The 18,567-nt window shown below is 38.6% G+C and overlaps 1 protein-coding gene across 1 annotated transcript in view; it reads left to right on the forward strand.

The window, feature by feature from the left end:
* Positions 1 to 10,899: 10,899 nt before the first annotated feature.
* The window catches only part of SH3GL2 (SH3 domain containing GRB2 like 2, endophilin A1), a 176,531-nt gene continuing 168,863 nt past the window's right edge, over positions 10,900 to 18,567 (forward strand). The window contains exon 1 of the mRNA XM_049769383.1: positions 10,900 to 10,971. Within this exon, the coding sequence (XP_049625340.1) occupies positions 10,927 to 10,971 (45 nt within the window). The 5' untranslated portion in view covers positions 10,900 to 10,926. The remainder of the gene's footprint in view (positions 10,972 to 18,567) is intronic.

Raw genomic sequence — 18,567 nt, forward strand, 5'->3', positions numbered from 1 at the left:
CATCACTATGTGTGACAAAGAAAAATCATATATAATTCATTTTATATTATATATAAATATTATATAATTAAATATAATAATCATAATCACAATAATTTATATTAATTATTATTATGATTAATATAATAACTTATATTAATTATAATAAAGTATTTAATTATTATCATAATTATTTAAATATATTTATATTATATACTCATAATATAACTTAAATATATTCAAATATATTAGTATTAAATTTAACATTTAATATTTAAATATGTTTGGATATAATGAGACATTTTATTTAAACATTGCATTTAAATATGATTTGCCATTTGAATATTTTAATATTCAAATTTAATGTTTTAATATTTAAATATTTTTATATACAGTTTAAAATTATATACTTATAATTATAATTATTTAGAATTATAATAATTATTTATAATAATTTATATTATATTATATAATAATTGTATATGATTACAATAATTTTATGTATAATATATAATAAAATACATAAAATTGTATATATAACCCCTTTCTATATTCATAGTATTATCAGAATAGCAAAAACAGAGTTTATCTAAATCTTAATCAACAGCTGACAGGATAAAGAAGCTATGGTATATATACTCAATGGACTTGGCTGCTTTAACACCTATTTTGTTCCCACATATTTCCTGATTTCATATCTCCAAATCTTCTTGTGTGTGTGTGTTTAAAATTATTTAAATATTTTTTAAACACCATGATTACAAGGTTGTTCATAATACAGTTTTTTTCACAGATAAAGGTGTTCATGGTTGAGGTACAGTTATACAATGTATAACCTTCATCAGTGTGCATTTCCTATCACCAAATCGATAGTTTCCCTCCTACCCTCATTGATGCCTTCTTCCCTCCTAACCAACCCTCTCTTGGGTCATTTACTTCATTCTCTCTCTCTCTCTCTCTCTCTCTCTCTCTCTCTCTCTTACTTTTTGACATTGTGGTTTGCACTACTAAAATAAAGGGGTGTCATGAATGTTCTTTCATATTAGACCCTTTACTACTTTAACTGAACTCTCCACTCTTTGTGGCAAGCTTCCACCATAAACTGGTCCTCCTAATCTTCATCTCTATTGTCTTTATATATCATCCCCACACTTTTATTTAATTTATATCCCACTGATGAGTGAGATTATTTATGTTTATTTCTCTTCCTCTAACTCATTTTACTCAGCATAATATTCTCCGTGTCCATCCACATATAAGTAAATTTTATTACTTCATTTTTTCTAATAGCTGCATAGTATTCCATTGTGTAGATATACCAGTTTCTTTAACCACTCATCTGTTGTCAGGCACCTGGTTTGTTTCCAGATTCTGACCTGTAAATAGTGCTGCAACGAACATAGGAGTATAGAGGTCATTTTTTTTGTTTGTTTTGGGGCCACACCCGGCGGTGCTTAGGGGTTACTCCTGGCTTCTGCTCAGAAATAGCTTCTGGCAGGCATGGGAGACCATATGGGACACCGGGATTCGAACCAACCACCTCTGGTCCTGGATCAGTTGCTTGCAAGGCAAACACCACTGTGCTATCTCTCAGGGCCCTAGGGCTCCATTTTTATATTGTGTTTTGTATATGCCCTAGGATATCCCTAGGAGTGGTATTGCTAGATCATAAGGAAATTCAATTTCAATTTTTTTTTTAAAAAATATACATTTTTTTTCCAGAAAGGCTGAATTGGATGACATTTTTATGAGCAGTGAAAGAGAGTCCCTTTCTCCCCACATCTATGCCAGCACTAGTTGTTCTTGTTCTTTGTGATGTGTGCCATTATGGCTGGTGTGAGATGATATTTCATTGTTGTTTTGACTTGCATCTTTCTGATTAGTGATGTGGAGCATTTATTCATGTGCTTTTTGACCAAAATTTGTGGGACACATCAAAAGTGATATTTGAGCAAAATTTATAGCTGTGCAAGCATTCAGCAAGAAGGAAGTAAGAACCTACATACAAAACTTATTGGCACAGTTTAAAATTGGGAAATGATCAACAAAATAAACCAAAATAGGCAGATAGAAGGAAATAATGAAGCTCAGAGCAGAAATTAATAAAAGCCCCCCAAACAATGAAAGATCATGAAAGCAAGAGTTGATTCTTTGAAAAAATAAACAAAATTGATAAACTACTAGCAAGATTCACAAAGAAAGAAAGAGAAACTTAATAAACTGAATTAGAAATGTAAAGGAGGAAATTACAACAGACACTACAAAAATTCAAAGGGTAATCATAGGTTACTTTGAGAAACTCTATGCCAGAAAACAAGGGAATCTGGAAGAAATGAATAAATTCTTGGACTCTTAAAACCTCTCAGGATGAACCAAGATGATCTGGCATATCTGAACAGATCTATCAATATTGAGGCAAATAAAATAGTAATCAAAAGTCTTCCTCAAAACAAAAGTCCATGCCAAATGAATTCACTAGTGAATTGTTTTCATATCTTTCAAGAAGACCTACTGCCAATACTTTTTAGACTCTTTCAGGAAATTGAAGAAACAAAAACATTCCCAAATAGTTTTTATGAAGCTAACATCACTCTGATACCAAAAGCAGATAGAGTTGCTACACAAAAAAGAGAACTACAGAGCAATATCCTTGATAAACACAGATGCAAAGATCCTCAACAAAATCTTAGCAACTAGGATCCAAAGTCTCATCAAAAAGGTCATATACCATGACCAAGTAGGGTTTATCCCAGAGACACAAGCATGGTTTAACATTTGCAAGTTCATCAATGTAATGCATCATTATCAACAAAAGAAAAAATTAAAATCATTTGATCATATCAGTGGAAGCAGAGAAACCATTTGACAAGGATCAATACCAATTCATGATAAAAACAACTGAGAATAGAAGGAATTTTTCTCAATATAGTCAAGGACATTTACCACAAACCCATGGCAAATATTATACTCCATGGGGAAAAACTGATAGCCTTCCCTTTAAGATCTGGCACAAAACAAAGTTGCCTCCTCTCATCACTTCTATTTAACAAGTATTGGAAACACTTGCTATAACAACCAGGCAAAAAAAAAAAAAAAAAAAAAGATATCAATGGTATCCAGATAGGAAAGGAAAAAGTAGAGCTCTCACTGTTTTATGATGAAATGATACTATCTTTAGAAAATCTTAGAGCCTCTACCAAAAAACTTCAAGAAACAAAAGATTTGCATAGTAAAGTGGCATGCTACAAAATTAACATGCAAAAATCTGAGGTGTTTTTATATACAAATAATGAAAGAGAAGAGACACTAGAAAAACAATCCCATACAAAATTGTGCCCCCGAAAATCAAGTACCTTAGTCAACTTAACTAAATAGGTGAAAGACCTATACAAAGAAAACTATAAAACAATGTTTTGAGAAACAAAAGAGAACACAAGGAAATGGAAACATATACCCTGCTTATGGTTTGGGAGGGTTAACATAATTAAAATGGCAATACATCCCAAAGCATTGTACAGAGTTAATGCAATCCTTCTAAGGATACCCATGATATTTTTTAAAGAAGTGGGTCTCCACAACTCCTTCCCACTTATTTTCTTCTTTATATGTGAGCTTTTAGTAGTCTTTGGTGCCTTCCGTCTTCATTCTGTAGAAACTCAGCTCAGATCCTGAGCATATATGCCTCCTACATGACTCCTGGCATTTGACTCTATTTCATTTTGTTCATGAATACTCCCAGACCAACCTTAATTTACAAAAAAAAAGGTGGAAACACCAGATTCTTTGCTGTTTTTTGAGCAAAGGCCCAGTTCTCCTTTCTTCTCAAGACTTCTTTTTTAGGCATGAGATATCTACCTTTATTCTTCCCATATTCTTTTCTCCTTTCACTCCTTTCAATTTTGTTAGCACAGAGAAGATTCTTCTCACCATAGAACATGTTCCTTGATTAATATTTGTGATAGAAATGGGATTTTACAGAAGTTGTTGTCAAAATTGTTTCCCAAATTATTCTAATTTTATAAATTCAAAAGTATTTTTCAAAAATGTTCCTTGTGTGTATATCATCCTGCAATAAGGAGAGCTATGTGCGTGGAACCAGAAAAATGAAATGGGCTACAGACTGGTGACTAATAGTGACTTTATTGGGATTCTTCTGCTTTTTTGTTTTGTCTTGTTTGTTTGTTTTTGGGTCACAACCAGTGGCACTCAGGAGTTACTCCAGGCTTGTCATTCAGAAATCGCTCCTGGCAAGCTGGGGGTACCATATGGGATGCCAGGATTGAATTGAACGGGATCCATCCTCCGTTGGCCGTATGCAAAGCAAACGCCCTACCACTGTGCTATCGCTCAGACCTGTCTTATGCGTTTTTTTTTTAATTCTTCCTATATTTTCTTTCTTTTCTTTTTTCTTTCTTTCTCTCTTTCTCTCTTTTTTCTTTCTTTCTTTCTTTCTTTCTTTCTTTCTTTCTTTCTTTCTTTCTTTCTTTCTTTCTTTCTTTCTTTCTTTCTTTCTTTCTTTCTTTCTTTCTTTCTTTCTTTCTTTCTTTCTTTCTTTCTTCTTTCTTTTTCTTTCTTTCTTTCTTTCTTATTTTTGTTTTGTTTTTTTTGGGGGGGGGGTCACACCCGGCAGCGCTCAGGAGTTGCTCCTGGTTCTGTGCTCAGAAATCGTGCCTGGCAGGTAAGAATGACTATATGGGATGCTGGGATTCAAACCACTGTCCGTCTAGGATGGGCTGTTTGCAAGGCAAACGCCCTACCTTTGTGCTATCTCTCTGCTCCCCTTTCCTATATTTTCTGTTCTATGTGACGATGTCCAGTTGACTATTAATAAGAGAAGTTTATTACAAGGGCTGAAAAAGAATGAGAAAACAAAGCTAAAAAAGTGGAAACAGAACTAAAGATGTATGCCTGCTTCAAAGAGAGTTTAGTCAAACTTTAGCATAACAAAACCAGGGTGTTTGCCTGTTTGAAAAAGAGATAAAAAAGAAAGCCAGATAAAAAGATATGGAATTAATATATATGCCCAAGAAAACCAAGAGTGTTTGTCTGCTGCACGGTCTATTTGTAATGTTTATATTGGGAATAACTGGGTCCATATGGTTATGTGGACCAGGCTCTATGATATTTCAGGCAGGCTCTTTCTAAGGTTATTACCATATTTTCTGAGTTTCTCACAGAAGGCCTTCACCTTGCTGAGCTTGTGTCATGCCTAGGCTTTAACACTAAAGAAATTCTTACTTGACAAACATCTTACGCCTTTAGAAAAAAGTGACGTTCCTGAGATGGTGGCGGCTTTTGCTGTTGTTGGTTTTTTTTTTTTCTTTTTGTGGTGAAAGATACCCAACTCTGCTCAGGGAACCCAGAGACCACCACTGGTGGTGACAGTTCTGCTGATTAGTTTGTTGAGCCCTGTGAAATAGTACTGCTCATCTGCTCATGCCTAACAGTACTGGGCTGTTGGTTGGTTGGCATCTTGGCTGACGGTATTTTAATGTTCATTTAATGCTTAAAAAGTTTAATTAAAAGGATGCTTTAAATCTTATCCATTGCCATTGAAATCAGCTTTGTATTTGTGGACAAATTTAATAAAAACACCAATGTTCTTTCTAATCCTAAAACAATAAAAGACATTTTATTTAAATATATGTAAACTGCCTATATTTTCCCTTTTAATGTAATTTCTCTCATTCAAATTCAGCAGAGTAAGTAAAATAATGTGAAAATAATTTTTAATATATAAAACACATGCTGGCAGACTTTTTTGCTGAATTGGGTGAAATCTTTCTCCTGTGGATTTTTTTATAACCAAGAAAATACATGTTGGCACTATGAAATAGCTTTCTTCTGCTTGGCTAACTAGATACTAAAATAGCACAGAATGGGTCTCTCTAATGTAATGCTATAACAGGGTAACTAACTAGAGCCTATATTCAGGAATAAGACCATGCTTTCAGAGACTCTAAAGATAACATTCATCCAGAAGTAGATTAAATAATCCACTGGTGAAAATGTTCTAATAATTTGCATTAAATTAGGGGAATTCTCTCCATGGGTGGGCAATGCTGTCACAAAGTCTAGTTGCTTGGCATTTATTTTACCAGCATTTGGCTGCCAGTTCCCAGGGACTTGAGAGGTTCTAACCTAGCAACCTGACATATCCTATCAAACCAGCAAATGCTTGGATTTGTAAATTGAATGTGAATATTTCTCAGGGGAAATGGATACTTGTTAAAGTGCTGAATTCCTTGTCACTCAACATGTCTATGTTTGCCTGAAAAGGAAGTCTAATACAGTGCTGAATGGAATTGGAATTGCTCAAATTGCTTTATTTCTTGAGGTTGCTAATGACAAATAAGAAATTGAACTGAGTTATAATATTATTTGTGGTGTTGGGACATAGAGGGGGTGCTTCATTTAAAATTTGTTGACTTCAAGGATGGGATAAATGATATTGGAAGAAAATAATAGGGGAACATTTGCTCAAGAGTTAGCACTAAAGTGCAGAGAGGTGAGCACTGCTGTTTTTTTTGATAAAGGAGCACTCTGAAAGACATGTGAGATGGATAAACTAGACATTTGACATTGGCTTTGGCATAATGTAAAAAGAAATAAAATGATGTGATGAATACTTGTTGGCCATAGATTTACTGCTTAGTTAGTAAGGTATGCTGTATTTGGTTTCATTTAATTTGAATTTACCAGTGGAGGTTTAGGTATATTTACCATTCACTTGATAGCAGGATATTATAAAGCAACATGTTGAATTACAACTTTCTGTCAAACAAGATTCTTTGGCAATTATATTTGATTCTCTTTTTCCTGCATAAGATTTCTGCATTTGTCTGTCAAGCTTGATACAGCTTCTGTGGAACCAAAAAAGAAACTGTATTTAAGTTACAATAATTATCTACAATGAGTTTCTGAATTACTCAGCTAGAAACTCTTTAGGGTTCAAGGTCCAGTTGATAATGTTTGTATCTCATCTTACCATCCCCCAGTTCCTGCTGAAATGGAAGCCTGCTCAGAGCTGGTGATCAACACAACTAAAAGGTCTTTAAAGGTGTAAATTGGGATTCAATAGAAATAATGTGCTCCCATGGGCTCCAGAAGATAATTAGGAGTTATCACTTATCTTAAAAGCATTTTTGGGGGGATGCACACCTAGCAGCACTCAGAGATTACTCCTGGCTCTGTGCTCAGAAATTGCTCCAGGTAGGCTCTGGATCATATGGGATGCCAAAGAATGAACCCAGTTTGGTCCTGTCAGTCCTGGGTTGGTCCTGGGTCAGCTTCGTGCAAGGCAAACACCCTACTGATTTGCTATTGTTCAGGGTCCCCCCAAATCAATTTTCAAATAGATAGGTCTATTGGAAAGTAGGAAAAAAAGGAAAAGAAAGTCCCAACCTAAAATCCAGTGAAAGAAACTTCATCCTTAATATAGGACTATGTTAATTTAAAAATAATTTTATGTTAATTTCCAACAGCAGTTCATTTGAAACAGAACAGTATATGCTTTATAAGTTGGTGGATATGGAAGTAACTACAAACTTTTATATATGTATATATATAATTTTAATATTTGAGATTTAGTTAAGTCTTCATAGCTCTGAGGAGAATCTTCAGGTTCCAATTTCACACAATTCAGTTAGGAACTAGAGTTCAGAAAATGTTGTCCTTTCTATATTGTGGAATTTCTTCTCTTTTCAACCAGACATCTACAAAAAATTGTTGGCAGCATAATCACTACTTGTTTCATATTGGGCCACATAACCATCTTCTCATAAGTTACTGCATTTCAGGCTACAATATTATGTAGAGTACCAGAATCATAGTAACACTAACCATCAAGTTCATCTCCCTCTCAAAGCTCCAGTTATTTGTGTAGCAAAACCAAATGCTTGAGGTTGCCTAATGTCAGTAATCTATGAATCAACATTGTGTGCCTAATAGGTACTAAGGTACTAATGTTGCCTAATAGGCAACACTGCATGCCTAATAGGTATCTATGGGATGACAGAAGAATCACTTTCATGAATCAGTAGCCCTGCCTATCACTAGTTCTTCATCTTTCCCTGTTTGATGTTTCTCTGAGATGATTAACTTTGTTTTTTAGCTCTGATATAAAATTTTCCATGAATCACCAGAGCACACTGTTTATTCTCTGGTGAAAATAAATCAAAATAACAAAAACAAGCCCCAAACAAAATATGGTAAGAAGTCAGATATGGTATATGCCATATTTAGGTATGGTTAATGGTATGGTATGGTAATTCAAGTATGGTAAATGGTAGATCCAAAAATTCTGCTGTATCTCTTCTAGGGGCTGAGACTATCTGCTATGTTCAGTGAGGCTGCAAAAAAGAAATGCATCTTTTCAAACTCTAGTGAAACTTTTTGTAAGAAAAAGCGGGGCACTTCATGAATATCTAATGAAAAAAAGTCCCAAAATATACATGAATCATCTGAGACACTCAAACATCACTTTTTATTTTCTATAAAAAGTATTTTCTCTATGGTCATCATTCAGCATAGGCTAACTTTGACACCATAATACAAGATATAATGTATTAAAATTACTCTGGTCTCTTTCTCATTCTTGTGAAATGTCTTCTCATTTTTTTTTTTTTTGGCCACATCTGGTTGTGATCAAGACTTTGTCCTGATTGTGTGCTTAGGGGACTGACTTCTAATGATGGTAGGTGGTCACATTCAAGACAAATACTTTACTCTCTATGTTATCCCTCTGGTCCTGATATACCTTTTTGAGCATCATCTGTGGGAAAAGTTCTCACTTTACATTTTGGTTGATAGTACACACACACACACACACACACACACACACACACACACACACACACACACACACACACAATGATTCTGAGCTTTTCAAACTAAGTAATAGTCTCTACTGAAATTTCCTTCCTAATCTGCTTGTTAAAGCTATCACAGTGACCCCACTTAACCACAAGTGGTTTGAAAAGTGCTTTTCTACAAGATGTCTGAATGACACATGGACATCAGTAATTAACGATCACATTGGAATGCTGCTCTTTTTTTTTTTTTTTTTTTTTTTTTTGGTTTTTGGGCCACACCCGGTAACGCTCAGGGTTACTCCTGGCTATGCGCTCAGAAGTCGCTCCTGGCTTGGGGGACCATATGGGACGCCGGGGGATCGAACCGCGGTCCGTCTCCTAGGCTAGCGCAGGTAAGGCAGGCACCTTACCTCCAGCGCCACCGCCCGGCCCCGGAATGCTGCTCTTTTTTTCTACTTGTCTCTGAAGACTAGGTCACAAGTAGATGTGCTCTTACTGCTCTGTTATTCACTACTGTCTGCTTGACTTTTTTTCCCCCTGTGGTTCGTTCACGCATTATCAAGAAAAATTCCTACTAGTGAGGGAACAGATCATTTTGTATATTCCTGGTACTCTAATTATGCCAGGCTGTATCCTTGTTAAGTCTTGGTAATACTTCTTAGCTTGGTTTCTTTAGTCACTCTGGCCTCTTCTTACTTGGGAGAGGCATTCAAATCTTTCCTTCTTTCGTCGTTTTGTGGTTTGCGCCATATCCGGCAGTGCTTTGGACTTCTTGGCTCTGCATTCAAGGAGCACAAGTGGTAGGGTTTGGGGTATTATATGGGGTGCTAAAAATCAATCAAACCCTGGTCAGCCTCATGCAAGGCAATTGTCCTACTCAATGTACTATTGCTATGGACTCTTCTAGGTATTTCCTATGTGCTCTTTAGTCCTAACAAAGAAAATTTCATGGCTAATTACCAGAGTACTGAAGACATCTAGTGCTACTCTTCTGCCAAAGAACCTACCTCCATCAGATTTATAGCTTGTTACATATGTAATATAAGTACAACTTAGCATACCTTTTCACATTATATTATACTTACTTTAGATAGAAAATATTTTGGTTTATGGGAGCACACCCAGCGGTGTTTAGAGCTTACACCTGGTTCTATGTCTAGGGAACATTCCTGGAGGGGCTCAGGGACCATATGAAGTGTCTGGGGTAGAAACCAGGGTTGGCTGAGAGCAAAGCAATCACCTCACTAGTTCTATTTCTGCAGCGCCCTAGATTGAAAACATATAAATACACTATCATAAGTGAGTGATAAATTCATGCTTGGGTTTTTCCTTATTTGTAAACACAGGATTTAACGCTATTTGCTATTAATGAATATCCAATTCAATTTTATCGATCAGCTTTAAAGAATTTCCTCCCCCTTTCTAAGTGCTAATGCCTATCAAAAAAATATTGGTGGCGTTTTCTAATGTGATGCAGTCTTAAGGGACAACAACAACAATAATAAAAAAAAATCCAGGGCAGAGACATTGTTTTCTATGCCCAACCCAGCTAGCAGGAGTCCATTCATCCAGGCAGAGAATGAGCAATGACTTATTCATTATCCTAGATAGAAAAAGAAAAGCCACTCCTCCCTTCCTAGCAGCAGAAGCAAAGCTCTCCAAGGGTTAGCGCAGACTGTCTCCAGGCAGCGCCTCTGCAGCTACCTGGAAAGGCCAGCAAGTCACCTGAGCCCTGGAGTTCCCGCAGCTACCGGTCTGCAGTGTGGGGAACACGAATGACAACCTCCCCATCCCCGAAACCCAGAATGCTCTTGGCTTTCCATCCAGGCCGCCATCCTTCGGGCGCCTAGGTACCGGGAAGGTTCAATTAGGCCAGCGCTAGAGCCAGGTAGCTCGAGCTACCCGAGCACCTGCCGCGCCAGCCCGCGCCGGGGCGGGGCGGGGCGGGGCTAGGCGGGCAGGGGCGGGGCCTCCCGCGTCCCCTTTAAGAAGGCCGCATCACCCGCCCCTGACGTCAGGGTGTCTCTCCGCACCGGGCCGCGCGCGTCCCGCGTCCCGCGTCCCGCACTCGCACAGCCCGGGCGGCGGCACGACGACGACAGCGGCGGCCGGGCTCCCCTCGCACCCTCCAGCCATGTCGGTGGCCGGGCTCAAGAAGCAGTTCCACAAAGCCACTCAGGTAAGGCGCGTGCCGGGCAGGGCGCAGGTAAGGCGCGCGGCGCGGCGAGGGTCGCTCCCGGGCGCCGCCGCGAGGGGCGCGCTGGGTGCGGGAGGTGAGCGAGGGACGCCCCGGCCCGCGCCTCGCCTCGCCCGCCCGCCCGCCCGCCCGCTCGGCATCTCCCGCCTCCGCGGGGCCGTGCCGGCGGCACCCGGGACGGGACCTGATTATGTAAAAGCCGCCTTTTCCTCCCCCGGTGACCTTGCGGCGTTCGCGACGGGCCCCGGGCGGAGGTGGCTGCGGCCCGAGATGTCTGTCTGCTGGCTGGCTGCCCGCCCCGCCTGCCCCGCTCTGGGGTCGTGGGCCCCCGCTTCGTTCTCGCACGGTCCTGCACTCGCTTGCTTGCTTGCTTGCTTGCACGCGGGCTCTCGCTCCTCAGGAGGATGAGGCTGGGAAGCTGCTGCTGCTGCATTTTTTTTTTTTTTTACCTTTCTAACTTTGCCTTGGAGATTTCTTTCATCGCTCGTGAAACTCCTTTGAGGCCACCGCCGACAGTATGAGCATTTGGGGACACACACACACACACACACACACAATCAATCAATCAATCAGTCAATCTCTTCAGGGCTTTGCAGCTTAACCACCACTACCCGAAGGCCATCTTATTATAAAGTCTTGGTTACACACACACACACACACACACACACACACACACACACACACACACACACACACCACCTACAATCTGATCATTTGGACATACACACACACAGAGAGAAATCTCTTCAGGGTCTTGCAGCTTAACCACCACTACCTGAAGGCCATCATCATGCATCTTATTATAAAGTCTTGGTTTCACACACATACACCCACACACACCACGTACAATCTGATCATTTGGACACACACACACACACACACATCTCTTCAGGGCTTTGCAGCTTACATCCACTACCACCTGAAGGACATCATCATATATCTTATAAAGTCTTCGTTGCACACACACACACACACACACACACACGCGCGCGCGCGGCACGGTTCCACACACACACACACACACACACACACACACACACACACACACACACACCCCTCTTCAGGGCTTTGAAGCTTAACCATCCACTACCACCCCAAGGCCATCATCATGCATCTTATAAAATATTGGTTTCACATCGCTGAGGTGTTTGGATGCACCCATCTATCTGGCTCTGTGACATGAAATACAGCGGGAATAGAAGGCATCGCATTTTAATTCAAAGGGGAATCATTTTCGATCACTTTTGGACTCAGCTGAAGAATTTTATTTAGGCAGGGGAAAGAAAGTGACCCATTATAATGTGACCCATTTCTTATATAACGAGTATGGTTTTTTTTTTTTTTATTTTCTGAAACAATTCTAGTAGGATAACGGATTGCTGGCTAAAGGATAGTTGACTGCTATAAATATTTCTTATAATTTAGCTTTAAGCGATTTTTTTTTGTAGATTAGCCTGAGATTCTCCTAATTTGTCAGAAGCGGTGAGGTTTTGTTCAAGACTACCACTACATCAGTGCTTTTATTATAAACCACATCCAGGGGGCTGACAAGTAGTACAGCCGGATGGGCACTTGTCTTGCATTAAGCCGACCCAGTTTGATCCCTGACATCCCATGTGGTCCCCTAAGCACCGCCAGAAGTAATTCCTGAGTGCAGAGCCAGGAATGAGCTCTTTGAGCATCGCCGACAGTAAGCCAAAAACAAACACACACATACACACAAACACACACACACACAAAAGAAACCACATCCAGAAGTGAGAATTGTATTTATGGAATTGTGGTTTAAGTTTGTTGTCAGAAGCGGAATAAAATTTATATCATATGTGCCCACATGCCATTTTCTATCACCACACATTCATTTTTAGAGAACCAATTATATTTACAATGGGAAATCCTAGAAGAAGTTAATGTCATTATTATTATTGTTTTTACATCTGAGCTTTCAGTTACTGGGATCATAAAGCTTTGTAATTACAAGTTGTTGGTGTAGAATGGAAGGCTTATAACAATTTTATTCTTCAAATTCTTTTCTTTACCTCACCAGCTCTGCGATGCCAGTAAATTCTCAGACAGGACTCCTTTGGTCTTTGATGTCTGTAACTTATTTAATTTCAAGTACATGCCAGTTTTTAAAAGCAGATCTCATTACATTTACCAGCACCACATCATTTTTTTTTTTTTTTGGCTTTGATTCTTAGCATGCTCTTTGCAAACCTGGTGCTCTACAATGTAGTTAAAAGTTGTTACTTTCGAGAAATTGGTGTCTTAATCTTTGTCTTTCTCTTGCCCTCAGCAATTTACTTAATTTCTAAATCTAATCTTTTAAACTCCCTTCCTCCCTCGCTCCCTCCCTCCCTCCCTCCCTCCCTCCCTCCCTCCCTCCCTCCCTCCCTCCCTCCCTCCCTCCCTCCTTCCTTCCTTCCTTCCTTCCTTCCTTCCTTCCTTCCTTCCTTCCTTCCTTCCTTCCTTCCTTCCTTCCTTCCTTCCTTCCTTCCTTCCTTCCTTCCTTCCTTCCTTTGTGAAGCAAGATAGTTTATTTTTTGGGGGGGAATTGGGCCACACCTAGTGGCATTCAGGGGTTACTTCTGGCTCTGCTCTCAGAACTTGCTCCTGGCAGGTTTGGAGGATCATATGGGATACCGGGAATCGAACCAAGATCCTTTCTGGGTCAACTGCGGGCAAGGCAAATACCCTACTGCTGTGCTATCACTTTGTCCCTGCAAGATAATCTTTTTTAAAAATTTTATTGAGGTCTTTCACAGTAGTATTTCAGGCATATAGTGACAGTAAATTAGGGCCATTCCCACCACCTGTTTTGACCTCCCCCCACAAATAATTTTTAACTGAATGAAACTTACTTAGAAATATGTGAGGGGAAAGAAGAATGGAAGTACAGATTCAGGAGAAAATAATGACTTTTCTAGAGGTAAAAAGGAAGCAGAGACAAAAACAAGCAAATGAGGTTTATGTTCAAGGGAGAACACAGGGTTGAAGAGTAAGCTTAATCCTTAATCTTTGTTTTTTTATTTTTTTTAAATTTTTTTTTTTTTAAGAAATCTCCACCATTTTCCAGAGGCTGAACCACATAACCTTTTTACCTAAAGGTGGTTCTTTTTCACCATACTCCAGGCAATAAGAGTTATTTCCAGTCCCAGATAAATGTCGTTTTCATTGGTATACGATAATATACCAATGTCATTTTGAATCATTTCCTAGGTATAAATAAAAGTGAAACTTCAAATGTGCATTGACCTTTTTGTTTTAATATCTCTTTATCTCTTCTCTGATTTTTTTTTTTTTTTTTTGGCTTTGGGCCACTCCTAGTGACACTCAGGGTTTACTCCTGGCTGTGCTCAAAAATCGCCTCTGCAGACTCAGGGGACCAAATGGGATGCTGGGAAAGGAACCTGGGTCTGCTGCTTGCTGCTTGCAAGGCAAATGCCCTAATACTATGCTATCACTCCGGCCCCTCTTCTCTGATTTTTTTTTTTTTTTGATGGGGTAATTGGTCTTTTGTTGTGGGCTTAGTGCTTTAAATATTTTAGCTATTATCTATTTGTTATATGATGTGGCTGTTTTCTCCACTTCAGTAGGGTGTATTTTAATTTTAACCTGTTTTCTTTGCCATATAAAATATATTTATTCAGTTTTATGTAGTCCCATTTTTTTTTTTTTTGTTATCTTTGGCAATAGGGTCAATTGGTAAAGATATCTTAAAGGTCCATATTCTGGGCAGTTCTACCTGTTTTTCTGAGCGACCTGGGCTAGAGAAAAATAAATAGTGCTTGTCTTGTACACACTGACCCAGAGTAAACATATGGTCTCCTGTGCCTACCAGAAATGATCCTGAGCATAGACTTAGGAGTATACCATGAGCACAATGGAGTACATTTTAAAGAAACCAAATGCAGAAAAATATTGTTAATAGAAAATTTTCTCATTTGGGACAGACTGTGTTGGGGATATGGTAGTTATTGTCCATAACAGTGAAACCACCTGCTGCACAGCAGTGTGAAGTCCCCAGCTCCTAGAGAAGATGTCCTTTAATTTTTACCTTGTTTCTGTGGATTGGATTGCTTAAATTAAAAAAAAAAAAAAAAAAAAGATATTATTGGTATGGCTTTATTCTAAAAAATTCCTCCACAGTGTGTTCATTTCCCTCCACTATTTTTCAAACCCCCTCCACAGCTCTCTGCATTCTCCCCCCCCCCTTTTCTTGGGGGGGCATACCTGGTGATGCTCAGGAGTTACTCCTGGGGTTACGCTCAGAAATTGCTCCTGTCTTGAGGGACCATATGGGATGCCGAAGGATCGAACCACGGTCCCTCCTAGGTCAGCCGCTTGCAAGGCAAACATCCTACTTACTGCTGCGCCATTGCTCTGGCCCCTCTGCCTTCTCCCTTTTGGTGTATTTTATACTCTGGCCCCTCTGCCTTCTCCCTTTTGGCGTATTTTATACTGGAAACCTTTTCTCAATTTCTTTTTCCTTTGTGCAATTTTTCCCTTATGTTTTTTTATATCCCACATATGAGAGATCACTTTGTGTCTGTCTCTTTTCTTCTAACTACCTTCACTGAGTATGATACTTTCCATTTTCATCCAAGTAGTTGCAGGTTGCATGATATCTTCTTTACTTATAGCTGAGAAGTATTCTATTGTAAATATGTACCATAGTTTTCTTTATTCAGTTATCTCTCTCTCATTTTTTTTTTTTTTTTTGGGTTTTTGAGCCACACCTGGTGATGCTCAGGAGTTACTCCTGGCTATGCACTCAGAAATCGCTCTTGGCTTGGGGGAACCATATGGCCAGGGGAACCACGGTCTGTCCTAGTGCTTTCAAGGCCGACACCTTACCACTAGCACCACCGCTCTGGCCCCTCAGTCATTTCTTCTTGAATTCTTGGACTGTTCACATACTTCGGCTGTTGTGAATAGTGCTGCATTGAACATAGGTGTAAATGTCAACTGATTAGAATTTTTGGACTCTATATAGGAAGTGGAATTGCTGGTCATATGGAAATTTAATTCCTAGATTTTTCTTTCTTCTATGTCCAAATCCAAAAAAGGATGATAGGGAATATAACTTCTTTGGGAACTGCATTACTTCTTTAGTCAGCTTCCTTTTAAATTTGGAGTTCAATTTACACTCTTGAATTTTTAAATTACTCATGACTCATGACTTATTTGGGTAATAACATTTCTTTAAAAACAAATTCAATCAAGAAGCTTTAAATAACCTTTCTTGCTCAGCATTCTTTTCATTCATATTACCTATTGTTTTCTCCAGTGATCTCAGATGACATGATTTCTACCATTGTCAGCTCTGGGAATTTCTAAGTGATGATGTCTTTGACTGTTGTTCCTTCTTTATAGAGATATTCTTTCTGGATCTCTGGGACCCCAATAATTCTTATGTTTTTCCTCTTAAATTTATCCATAGATCTATTTTGTCTGTTCACACTTTGAAGATATTTTTCCACCTTCTGTTCATTTATTTTAAAACTCTTTTCCAATTTCTTCTGCTGAATGGAGGTGTTATGCGGCTTATTTTCCAGCTTACTGATACTTACCTCAGCTGCTGCTACTCTGCCGAAGAGGCTTTCCATTGAGTTTTTCATTTTACCTACTATGTTTTCAGTCCTGATACTTCTTTTTGATGTTTTCTTATTTCTGTTATCGTATTCTCTTTAGTCTTATGAGCTGTCCATTTCATGATTTCCTTGAGTTCTTTGAACAGCTTTAACATTTCCTCTCCAAAGTCCTGATCAGAGAAGTTATGTAGTTGACTGCTGTTGTTTGGGTCTTCAGAACTAGCATCGGCAGTCACAACGTGTGGTGAGATTCAGTGTTGCTTTACTTTTCCATCATGACCTTTGTAGTGTGGTGTTTGTGTGTGTGTGTGTGTGTGTGTGTGTGTGTGTGTGTGTGTGTGTATTGTGGTGGGGCTCCTGTACTAGGCTGGGTTCACAAACCTCTCAAATCAGAATGCCCCTCTTTATTCCAAAATCTGCCCACAGCCACTCCCACTACTGTTGGTTAACAGTCTTTTTTTTTTTTTTTTTTTTTTTTTTTTTACCTCTGCAGTATGTGGGCTCACATATACATACACAGTTCAGTTCAAAATGGCCAGCATTTACATTTTTATATTCTCTCTCTATTCTTTTTTGCTTGTTTATTTTGGTCTTCCAAGTGACCCTCAGGAGGCCTGGGAACTTGATATAATTCTTGGCCAACAGATATGGGTTTAATACAAGGACTCAGGATGTTGGGTTGCTCTGACCCTGCAGTGCTAGAGGATCAAAAGCTTTGGTTAACTTCATGTAAGGCTTACGCCTTAAACTCTCTACAGTCTTTCCAGTCCCCTCATAACTCTTTTAGTGTATAGTGCATTGTAACTACCCTTATAATCTCTTACATCTCCTCTTTGTTTTTTGTTTCTGGGAGTCACACTCAGCATTAATTGAGGGCTCACTTAGGGATAACTCCTGGTGGTGTCTGGAAATCAAACAGGTTGATGATTTACAAGTAAAGTGCCTGATCCACTGTACTGGCTTCTAATGACTTTTCCTGTCATTTCTTTTAAATGAAGTCAATCCTTTGCACCTAACCAGATCCCTAGTCTTATCAATAGGAAAAACAGTGCTGTGGCTTTGACTGCCTTTTGCATAACAAAAAGGAGGTCAGCTTGGTCATATATTTGCTGGAACAGTGTTTCTAAAAGGTGTTATTGATCATTTGGTACAAAATATTTAGTCTTATTTTTTAGCTGGAGACTTCTGAGTAACTTACTCCTTAACTCCTCAGCAAAAGGTTTGATAATATATCCTAGCAAAATATTGAATGAAGAGAGGTAGAGACACCTTACGAAGAATGACAATATTCCAAGTTGTCTTAAATGAACACTAGAGATCTCTGCTGGTTCCTTTTGAGAACAGAAAATGGAAATTTTAGGAAGCAAATGAAATAGAACATAATGGAAAAAAATAGTACTAAGAAATAAGATTAAGTAGTGAGATGGGCAGACCATTTTCAGCTTCCTCCAGAAAGGACATGTCTGGCAAGATCAACTTGGAACACTGTGATTATATTGGGCTCAAATGTGCCTTTATGGATGGGCTGACTTCTTCAATGGTTTCTATGAAAAGTGTTTTTAAGTGCTAGTTAGTGTAGATGTCCTGCTCTTTCCTAAAAGCCATTTATAGACACAAAAATATATTTTTCCTCTTTATATTGTAAAGAACTGTAAAATATGCAAGAGAAGGTTTATCAGGAAGTAATGAAAATTGAGTATGAATATTTAAAGAGAAAAGTAATATTGGTTACATTGGTGGAAATAAGCCTTATAATATATAACTTGTAATAGTAATGGATTATAGCCCATTAAGTGGAAAATATGACAATGCAGCATTCTTTAGGAATTATTTTTATGGTATTGCTTTTATATTTTTATATTTAATATAAAGGAGTTTTCTTACTACAGTTATTCTTGATACTGTATTACTCAGAACTGAGACTCATTTCTCTGTGGGAAACAGGCTTTATTCCACTTTATACTCCTGTTTTGGGTTCCTTGAT

The sequence above is a fragment of the Suncus etruscus genome, chromosome 1 (assembly GCF_024139225.1).
Source record: "Suncus etruscus isolate mSunEtr1 chromosome 1, mSunEtr1.pri.cur, whole genome shotgun sequence".
NCBI classification, from domain to species: domain Eukaryota; kingdom Metazoa; phylum Chordata; class Mammalia; order Eulipotyphla; family Soricidae; genus Suncus; species Suncus etruscus.